The 11,773-nt window shown below is 31.2% G+C and overlaps 1 protein-coding gene and 1 pseudogene across 1 annotated transcript; one reads left to right on the plus strand and one right to left on the minus strand.

The window, feature by feature from the left end:
- The first annotated feature begins 3,752 nt into the window (after positions 1-3,752).
- LOC126549911 (uncharacterized) lies at positions 3,753-5,256 on the plus strand. Its single transcript, XM_050200310.1, has 4 exons — positions 3,753-3,969; positions 4,078-4,203; positions 4,247-4,621; positions 5,252-5,256. Exons 1-4 carry the CDS (start codon positions 3,753-3,755, stop codon positions 5,254-5,256), a joined length of 723 nt encoding a protein of 240 aa, XP_050056267.1.
- A 4,186-nt stretch (positions 5,257-9,442) lies between these two features.
- Positions 9,443-10,525, minus strand: LOC126549912 (uncharacterized; annotated as a pseudogene).
- Between the last annotated feature and the right edge of the window lie 1,248 nt (positions 10,526-11,773).

The raw sequence follows: 11,773 nt of genomic DNA on the forward strand, positions 1-11,773 counted from the left end.
ATATTACAAACAATAATTCATCTAAGAACATATTATTAAGGTAAAAATTAAAAAATATAAGTTTTACTTACGTTAAGATGAACCAAATATCAATGTGCTGTAAAAGGCTCACTTCCGTGGTAATAGCCTATCGTCCAACTTGTTCCAGCTATCGGTATACTCATACGGGTACACCCCTTTCCGTGTCACGAGCGGCATATCGTCTCCAGTAAAAACTTTAGCTCTTTCACGAATGTTTTCAAGACCTGGTGTTATCAGATTTTTAGCGAGTGAAGATAGACTCGTTGCCATGAAGCGGATAGTATCAATAAATCGAATCCGAAAATTTGCTTGATACATATTTTGTAAACGAAATATATTTTTCCTCGCTGTTGGGTATTACATTTATAGTTTGGGTGTCATGACCTAGTTCTATGACTATCAGGTGTGCGTCGCAGTTGGTGGACAAGTTGTGGAAAAATATGGGTACAAAGTTTAGTGTTTGCAATTTTCGATTGCATACATGACGTAGAGCTTGACGATATTTCCCCGATAGATGGCAATGGTCAGCTGTCTTGCGACGAAGTATCTCCTAGGGTGGGCTAAACTCGATTTTACATAAATTGCAATGCGTTGCTGCTTCGTGAGCCTGAACGTCATCCGCGGACATGTTTATGGTTGTATTGGTCTTAAGTAATTTTTCAATCTTTAACGATATATCCGTCACGGTATCAACGAAATGTCTTGCCACATCAGGCCAATTCTCACTTCCTCGTTGATAACTGGTGCTGTTGGTATGTTGTGTTCACCAAATAGCTCCGTTGGTACATCTTCACTCTCCTTCACAATGAGACCCTAGCTCATAGCCTCATGTTTGTGAACAATTTTCGTATTTTTCCCCTTCACCTCGCCCATTTTAACTAGCAGTGTCTCAAAATCAGCATAGATGGCAAATGGGTGTTTCTCTGTGTTTTGCCACTCATCAAACATAACCAAATCACCCTCCTTACGCATTTTAGGCAGTATTTGTTTGTGCCCTCCGAAAATCAACTTATGCTGCTTCAACGCTTCCTCCCCACTCAGCTTGTGTTTATATATTTGATTGTCGAAGCTGGTAAAGCACCTTTTAAAAAATACGACTCTCACAGTGTATTTAGTTTTCTGAGCATGTATCAGGCCAGAAAAATTGGAGATATAAACGTAATACGACAGATTTTTGTCAGTCACCAATAGCAAGTCAAAATGGTTAGCTTTCTCCTCGTCTACTACACGAAGAGGGTACACCTCATACGTCGGGTATTTCCTCGGTGGCTGAAATTTTTTGGCCAACCCATAAACATTTACACACGTTAAGGTTATTATTTTCAAATTTGGTTATATCTGACAGAGGTGTTGGGAAGGTGATACCATCGAAATTATATCTCCCCTCTTGCTGTCTATAATTTTTACTGACACAATATTTATATTTATCTGATAAATTCTCTGTCACGTGCTTCGCTAATATAGCACTTTTGAAACATTGCTGGTCATTGTTTTAAGGGTTTATTGTAGCTCGTTTCCTATCTATATATACTGGTAACTGTATATATGATGAGGCAGCCATCGCCCATCGGTATATATTTATATATACCTAGCAATAATCCGTCTATACTTTCTAAGGTGAACCTGCTTCCTCTACAAGTATAAATTTCTTCCTCGGTCAGCAACTTAATAAAAACCCCCTCTAAAGTCTTTTCAATGTTACTTTCCGGGAAAATTTCGGTCGCTGACGTTTTAAATGTTCGGTTATCTGACGAATAAGGGACGTTGGGCGGTTATAGGTCGCCTCGAGCTTAAGGTTAAATTTAATCGCCCTTTGCTGAACACGTGTTTTTAATATTTGATTTAGCTCGGGCTCGAGCGAGCGGAGAAAGTCGGGATAATTTTGAACATTGTTAATATTTTGACATAAAACCACACGATTTTTCGATTCGCAGACGAGGAAATTTCTGTGAACCCAGGAGTCTTAACCATGTCCATACGAGCCTTTTTCGCCTTAGCACCCGACGTGGTATTCGCGGTGGAAGTGCGTTCCCCGTTAACGGATGTGGTGTAAGAATCTTTAAAAAAAATGAAAATCCTAATTATTATCTAATGAAAATAAAACCTATTGGTTTATCTATTAAAATATAACGACATATGTCTTTGTGTAATTAATCCACGGTGGATAAATTATTTTAATAATTAATTAATTTGGGTTTGAAAAAAAAATTAAACTAACCTGTATAGCGTCCTGTTTTTCATATTTGTCCATTATAATCCTACACAAATCATCCCCGGATACCTCATTCGATCCACCAGCTGAGATATCTAGGATAAATATCTGTGGTGCTATCTGTATGTTATTCCTGTGGAGAAACGAGAGACGCTAATTGTATGACACTGTCGAGTGGGTTAAGCATCAATCGGTGCAGCTGGTTGGTCGAGCTGCGCATAGGGTTGGCGAAGACCTGGTACGATACCATGTGTATTTTTCAGATGTTTGTTTATGTTAAGGTGTATCACCGCAGTAGGTGAATGTTGACAGTCACCGGTGTAGGTTGACATTTATCAAAAATCGTAGTGAATATTGACAAAATTGTCTTAACGCATTCATACACCGGTTATTGTTGACATTTACAGTTAGTGTTTGGTAAATGTTGACCACACTTGAATCACAATGTATGTAAAAAGTATTTTTGTGTTATTTTGTAAAATTAAGACATTATCGCCCAGTCACAATATGCATTAGAGACGTTTGGACGTTAGTAATGTTATCGCATGAGACAATCCGATTGTCAATCGATTGCTAGATAATATAATATAAATATACTCTTGTCAGTATCGACGCGTTTTCTAAGCCGGGCGCATCAGTTAAGTGTAATACTGTAATACAACGGGCCTTAGTGTAATATTTTATTAATATTATTTTTGAATTAAAATTAATAATGGATAAAATTATAAAAGATATTTTTTATGAAAAGTTTAGTGCACTTTTATTAAAAAAAAGGGAAGATAATTGTTTTTATTTAAGCACTGAAAAATATAATAAATATATAAGTGAAGTTATAAATGCTAAAGCAAAAATAAATAAACAACGAAGTGATTACAGACGATTAAATCGGTTTGACGTTATGAATATTATGGATAATCATAAACTAATCGTTCCGTTAAAAGAAGGTGAAACTAAAATTATTTAATATGTTAAGAACGAAGAACTATACGATATACGAAGCTCAAATAAAAATTGGTCATGGAGGGTGAACCAGAATGATGAACGAATTGCAGAACAAATTAAAACTAACATATGAAGTTGTTATGTTATTTTTAAGTTTATGTGTTCAATGCCAAACCAAACAAAAAGTTCCAAAAAAAGGTATTGTAATCAAACCTATTATAAGTCGTGAACTTAATTCCCGGTGTCAAGTAGACTTGATAGATATGCAAACTTGCAAACATGGTGAATTTAAATTTATATTAAATTATCAGGATCACCTAACCAAATTTATTCAATTAAGACCTCTAAAATCTAAAACTGCAGAAGAAGTTGCACATCACTTATTAAATATATTTCTTATTTTTGGTGCGCCAAATATTTTACATTCCGACAATGGTCGAGAGTTTGTAAATAAAGTTATATCAGAGCTGTGTTCAAGTGGGATGGTGTGAAAATTGTGCATGGTAAACCACGCCACAGCCAAACACAAGGATCCATCGAAAGGGCAAACCAAGAATTCCAAAATATACTGAGAGCTATGATGGAAGATAATGACACTACAAAATGGTCAGAGGCATTACCATTTGTCCAATTTACGAAAAATACGACGTATCATCAAGGTATTAAGCAAACGCCATACAAAGCTATGTTTAGCACTAAAGCACAAAGAGGTCTTTTAACATCTTCTCTTCCACGAGAACAAATAGAAAAACTAGCAACAGAAGAGGAGTTAAAACAAGTACTTCAGTCTATAAGTAAGTACAAATTATAAAATTAAATTAAATATATTAATATGCAGGGACACCTTATATGCATAAAGTGTGATCGATATAAAGTAACTAAATAAAAAAAAATTTTGACAGCCCCTCAAACTGAACCAGAAAATAAAGGAAGTGATGAAAATGAAGTAGAGGAGAAGTCTAACAATAAAAGCGACGAAAATCTTGACAATCAAGTAAATAATGATGAAGATAAGCTCAGCGATAAAAGTGATGACAAAAATAATTTCAACAAATATTTTGTGTTTAAAAGATATAAATGAAAGAAAGGAGAATACAATTAAGAATAGAGCTTTGGCACTAAATGGACTTCAAACACAAGCAAGTGTAATGCTGCGATCGTCGAACCAAAAATTTCCGACTGCTCAAGTGGGTGATACTGTTCGAGTGCGTGTTTCAGATATCGATCGAGGACGTATGGATTACCAAAATATCTTGGCTGTTATAATGGACGTTGACAATGACTTCTACAAATTAGGAACAAAATATGGGTTTATCAGTCAGCTGTACACTCGAAATCAATTTGCAGTGTGCAAAGCAAAATTGATATCGTTAAACGACGTTTTATCCGATAAGACAATGTCTTTGAGACAGGCATCGACAGCTGCTTCCAAAAATGGTGGCCAAGGTTATATACGATGCAATTGTAAAAAAAAATGTAATTGTAAGAATGGGGGAATACTTTGTAACAGTAAATGCCACGATAGTATACCGTGTTGTAATAAATAAAACTTAATAAAGCATATTATGCTACCTAAACTTAAATATTAAAAAATGAATTTGTCAAACTACATTTATTTATGAATTTATTAGCTAACTATTTGATTATATATATTATTAGACATGTCAACATTCACTAAATAACTATTGCGCATGTCAACAAATACTGCGCTACTGTCATGGCAATACCTCTTATCTCACGTTTTTAAAATTGTCCAGGAGACACAATAAACAAAATAAATCACTTTTCAATCAAAAAAATTAGACTTTTATTTTATTGAATAACTATAATGAAGTAGGACAATTGTATTATTTCTAAGGTTTTAATAGTTTATTTTTATTTTTATGAGATAAGTGTTATTGCGTAAAATTATGTGAGATACGTGTTGTTATCATTACATTATATAAGTTAAGTGTTATTCTGCACAATTAATAATAACCAAAATATTATTAATCATGGTTATTTCATAGAGCTCATAACTCATAAGTCATAGATAATAAATTGTAAAATGTATTATATTAATTAAAATGTTTACAGAATAACCTAAACATGTTATATAAATAACCCAACATGTTATAAGACAAGTAAATAATCTACACATAATATAAAGTACAACCTTTTAATCTCTTGTTACTATATTTTTAGAATTTATTTATTTATTTAAAATAAAAACAGACAAAATATATATTTGTATAAACAATAAATGAATCAACTTTATAACTTAAAATTAAAAAAAAACAATTTACAAAATATTATATAAAATATATAAATCATATTAGAAACAAAAAAAGAACATTTTATACCTTTATTGCTACCTTTTTCCTTGTAGCAAAAACAGAAAATATAATACTTAATATTTTAACAAATAAAAAATATATCAACTAATATTTAACAATTTATAAACTACAGGAATGTAATTAATCAACTAATTAAAAATAAAAAGTCATAATAATAAGAATTTAAAAGTATTCATGAAATACTTCATTGGTATCTACCTAATATTATGTTATAAGAAACTTAAGTCTTTATTTGAATGAAAACAACCCAAAAAAATAATAATAAATGTTAAACTTTGGCAGATTTACGAGTCTTTAATTCTTTTTCATGTGGTAGATTATCGTAGAAATCATGAACATCTTTGGGCAAAACAATTTTAAGTTTCTGTAAGTCACTCCACATTGAGAGTGTAAGAACATTTCTTCTTTGGTATAAGTTTGGTATTTCTTTGTTTAAATCAATACTTCTTCTTGAACGATTATATTGAGGAATTTCCTGATACTCATCATCAAAATTTAACTTGAAATAAATTTTTTGTGACTTAGGGTCATATTTTAATGCTCTTATATCTTTTACTTCTGGATATCCTTTAGATTTTCCTGGTCTTATAAACTTATAAAACATAACGCCTTTATAATCGTTGAAATCTGAATGAACCATCATAGTTGATTCATACGGATTGGGTTTTTGGCGTGCAAGTTTTGTCAACTTCATATAATCCGATGGTAAATAAATTTCTTTATTTTTTAAAACTTTTTCAATCATGCTATGGACACTGTCGCAAGGCATCTGTGTGTGTCCTTTAACCAAAAACTTTTGTTACTTAAAATTATTACCTAGTGAAACTATTACATCAACATTTTCCATGATTTCATTGTCGTTATTTCTATTATTTAATTTATCCTTATGAGACTTAGTTACCATGTCCAATAATAACTTACATCTATTTGATTGTTGACTTGACATAATATACGGTCGCTATATAAAAGAAATAGTACAGATTACAGAATTACTTTAAAAAGTAAAACATTATACATTTTCATCAAATATGTTGTATTATGTATTTATTAACAAAATAGTTTTACATACCAGTTTGATCAAAGTTCGTTAATGAAAATATAATGGTATAAATTTGAATCAAAAGCTCCGTACACCAACTTACTGACTACACTCAATATAAAGAAATACAAGATACGAGTTATTCGTAACAAAATATTTAGATACGTGGTGTCACTACAAAATAATATTCGTTGAGATACGAGTTATTCAAACCAATATTAGATACGTGGTATCACTATAAACGATATTTGGAGGGAAAAATTGCAAAACACTATCAATTCTCAGAGCACAAAGTAATGCGCCATTATATAAGCTATCCAATGGTACCAAAACATAATTTTCGAAAAAAATTGAGATACGAGGTATTGCCATGACGGTAGCGAGTCTGGTAAATGTCCGCATTGTGAGATATTTAAAATAATTGATAACATTCACCAAAATGATTAATAAATGTCGACATACACCGGTGACTGTCAATATTTACTGTTATGCGGTCATACACCTTAACATTTATACCAGTTTTGAAAGTGAATGTTGACGCACAAACAGTACACGGAAAACGAACTCCATCATGCTTTTTTTGGTGGGCAACCAAATTACGTTTAGCACTGAATACCGACGGGCATTGCACGCATTTAAACATATTTTTTAAATGAAAACGAAAAGAAAAATAATAAAATGTTTTAACACTTGTAAAAATTTTACAACGCTGGAAATTTTTTAAAGTCAGAGCGAGCGAACGAGATCGATAAATGTGTCGGTGCAGACTAAACCGATTCAGCTATACTCAGTGATATATATAAGTACATATTGTATGCGATAGTCACAAAATAACTAGGCATATACATATTAATAATATATAATATTAATTATATTAAATATTAATAATATGATATTAAGCTAATACATGTGAATATTGGTTTTAAGTCTATTCTGTTTAGAAAGTTAAATTGTCATTTATCTGATTTAAGTGTAATTGAGATAAGGTACAAGCTATTAGTATGCTAAATGAAATGTCGTCAATCCTGATGGCGATATAGTTTTTCAATAATAATTGTATGTTAAGTACGGATGTTAGTATATCGGTTTTAATGCTAATAAGCATTTTAATACCATTAAGTAAATGTCTGCGACATTCTAGTGACAAAGACATGAATCGGTTGGGCACTTAAAGAAAATCGTTAAAATAGGTATTTATATATATCCTATTGTTTGGCTGCGGCGCTGTTGTAACGTGTCCAGCAAGCACTTGTAAAATTGAGGTAAGGATTGAAATAAAGTATACGAGTTTGAATACACCAGTACACTAATATATTTTACAATACATATCACAATCGTAAACTTAAAGTACAACGTCGTTCAAGTTCCAAGGCAGACTTCCCGAATCTCTGATGCCCTTCTCTATTTAAGCTAATAGTTTTCCCCTTGTTATGATCACGCCACTTCGATTATAGATCGCGCGTGCATAACCTAATGATCTATTCCACTATTTTTATACATTATAATATTGTTTACGTGAACGTCAGCGTTCGTACCTTATTATAATCCCATGACCCATACATCCGCTACGTGTTATATACATAATGATATTATGCATAAATACAATATTATATATAGTATTAATCACGGACTAAGATATAATGGACTGGTATCGAGTGCAATATCTGTGAGCCGAAAATGTTACGCGAGCGAGGGGTGCAGGGGGTTAAAAAAATCCGAATGATTTTAGCGCTCTCTATATAATTTATATACTTTAATATACTAAAATAATATAAAAAAAAAAAAATGTAGATGGCGTTGGAATCATTCGGATTTTATTTTTCATAACATTTGATGCTCGGTCCCTCCTACTCCCCCAGCCAATTCGATGCAAGTCCATTATATCTTAGTCCGTGGTATTAATAAATTTACTATACTCAGGGACACGAAAAGTGGGGTGGGTACGGTTATCCCAAAAGTGATAAGGAAAATATTTTGTTACCAACATTGAATATCAAAAAAAAATCCAGATGGGAATTCAAGTGGGCTCATGGTGAGATACTGTACGAATATTATATTATCCATTGTAAATTTATAAATAGCCAATACGTACTTATAAATATTATCATGACAAATAAATAATAACATCAGAAATCAGATTATATATTATTATTATTATTATTAATTTAATATTATCCGTGCTCATTATCAAGGTATATCGATACAATATTACAATCATCGTGATCATTATAATTTATAGTTATTTTGTATAAATCTGTTTATCAGAAGACCAAAATAACCAAATATATTTTCCAAGTGGCGATAACGAGTTATATGAGTAGTTTTAATTTACACAGTACCTACACACTACACAGCGACCATACCTATGGAGGAAACTTTTCATAATGCACAGTCGTCTGTCGATACAAACCCAGGTAATTTATTTATCATATAATATATTAATACATATTTTTATAACATAATTTTAAAATAAAACCTTTTTAAAGAACTCTTTTAATAAAAGATTTAAAAAATTATTATAATAAACAAAAAACAATCTAAAATCTTTGTTTTTCATGTCGTGATTTCAAGTTAAAGCATAATATTATAATAGCAGCCAGCAGGTATATTATAAAATGTAAATCACGCTTTTATACACATATAGGTATCATTGTAAAATTAGTACATTCATCGTTCTGCTTAGAATCTAAAATTGTTAATCAATCAACAGGAAATAAATAATAATTATTCAAGCAATACATAAATAAATAATAAAACACAATTACAGATAATCATATATAAAAAAGGTAGAGATTATCACATCTTGTCACAAAATATAAAGTAAATTATAGTCTACAGTAAAATTTTTGTTTGCTCCACAAACAAACTGTCTTTTAAGCATGCGATTTATAGTTAAATGTTGTCATCCTGTAAAAATGTTAATAGAAAAAATTTATTGGCTATAAACTATTTTATATCTATTCACTTGTCAAATATTATCTTACAGGAAATGGACCAATCTATCCTTGGACATATCCATCATTTTGATGGCCTGCCCTTCTGAGGAACATTAATATATCCCCATCAACATTTAACGTTTGTACTTGTTGACGAATACTCTGAGTTTTTATAAACCTTTCCTGTCTTGAAGTATTGTCTCTAATCTGTAAATAAAATTTCAATATAAATCATAAATTAAACTATATCCCATGATTTACCTAGGAATGTTATTACTTATTAGTTATAACTAATAATTACTAGTATTACATTATAATATGTTTATTAAATACTAAATTTAAAATTAAGTACCTACCGTATAGTTTTGTCGTGCTTGATGTAGTTCTACGAAACACTGATTTTCAATCAGTATCAATTTCTCTATAATAAGTAAAATATGACAATGATTAAACAAAAACGATAGGTATTGATTATGTAGAGGAAAAATGTATACACCGTTATGGTATAATTACATAATATTACAATTATAGAAAAATCTCACATATGAAATCCCAAATATTTGGGTGTTTTGACATTTGTGTCAACAAAGTGGAGTGAAACGATTCCAAATAGTTATTGGTCCTGTATTCACACCCAAAGATACTCAAAATTCTAGGTCCGACCTGAGTCAACCAGTATCCATCAACATATCCAACGAGAAAAGTTCTCAACTGTTCCTCAATATCTGGAAACTGTTGAACATAATTAATGATAGCCCTGAAACCATCATTAATATCATGCTGAGGACAATCAGGATATTGTTTACGTGAACGTCAGCGTTCGTACCTTATTATAATCCCATAAATCCGTTACGTGTTTTATACATAATGATATTATGCATAACTACAATATTTTATATAATATTAATAAATTTACTAATGAGGATCATTACAGCGCACATGCTTAATGTCGAGACGGTACCGGAATTTCTAATTTATATGAGAATATTTCCCCATCATTCTTGCTGAAATCAGGTGGCCTACTTTTCACCTGCACCATGTTATATTTCGATAGGTTCAAAATTATTTTACTGCGTTCCATCGTATTATTAAACAAAATTATAGAACAACAAACTAAACCAACTGCAGAAGGAGTTTCGTGCTTATACGAGATTGAATAACAGTGCGATCCACGATTGCTGGTGTCTATTATTAGTAATCCTGTCAGCCAGCCGATACAAAAAAAAAAAAACCCAGAAGATAAGTCATGTCGATAGTGCAAATAAAATCGTATACAAAACGCTGTCGTACATCTAATGGTCAATTTTACTATAATAATATAATATGAATCTTATATATTATACGAATCGGTTTAATATTCATTAAAAATTATAATTTTGTACTACGACTTAGATGACTATATGCCTGGCTTCGTTAGGATTTCCGTTAATTAGGGAATGCATTTTGAATGCAGAAAATTAGCATACAGTGGTGGCGGGGTCGAGTTTGTCAAGAAAACTATATATAGTATAGTATACTAAGTAATATAAGTAAGTAAGTATACTTGGTGCAGGATTACAGGGGGTAAAATACCAATTTAGCAACCACTACAAGTCCAATTCGTTTACCAAGCGACCTAAAACGCTTTTAAAGTATAGGGTAAGTCATTTGGAGTCGAATGATATCATTTTGAAAGCTGTAGTACAACATTTTGATTTTAAATAATTTTTTTCGAATATATGTCCCGGGTACATATAAATATGCACTTCTGCGGTAGATACAAATCGGTTTAATATTCATTAAAATTATGATTTTGTACTACGACTTAGATAATCGTATGCCTGCCTATAATATAATATTTGTCTAATATAGGGTAATTATCTACAGTAAGATCTACAATATCATCTTCATTGATAAAAAGGTCCAAATCAATGGGGAAGTCGTCAAGTGATTCATTTATATCTTCATTACATTCTAATATAGGAGGTTTGTCACGTAGCACAAATAATATTAATAATAGGAAAAGAAAGAAGAAAAGAAAAACAAGAAAGAGAAACGAAACAGCGAAGTAAAAAAGTATATACGATATTAAGGCAAAATTAATATAATATTAATACCAATAATAATAATAACAGAACCAAACTGTGCGTTTCAGAATAACAATTTTATACATATATATCGGAGGCACGAATAAAAGAATAGAAGATATATATATATATGATAATGTATATATAATAATTAATAACTAATAAAAAAAAACAGCTGTCGTGGAAATGCATGGACTGTAGATAGAAAGGCGGCGGGCGGT

This window comes from Aphis gossypii, chromosome 2 (genome assembly GCF_020184175.1).
Source record: "Aphis gossypii isolate Hap1 chromosome 2, ASM2018417v2, whole genome shotgun sequence".
In the NCBI taxonomy this organism is placed as follows: Eukaryota; Metazoa; Arthropoda; class Insecta; order Hemiptera; family Aphididae; genus Aphis; species Aphis gossypii.

What these genes read in the sequence shown, in the direction of transcription:
- LOC126549911 (XM_050200310.1), top strand. Translation starts at nt 3,753, where the DNA reads ATGATGGAAGATAATGACACTACAAAATGGTCAGAGGCATTACCATTT. An exon ending in ACAAGTACTTCAGTCTATAA is followed by an intron (nt 3,970 to 4,077) that starts GTAAGTACAAAT and finishes AAATTTTGACAG; the next exon opens with CCCCTCAAACTGAACCAGAA. An exon ending in AGATAAGCTCAGCGATAAAA is followed by an intron (nt 4,204 to 4,246) that starts GTGATGACAAAA and finishes TGTGTTTAAAAG; the next exon opens with ATATAAATGAAAGAAAGGAG.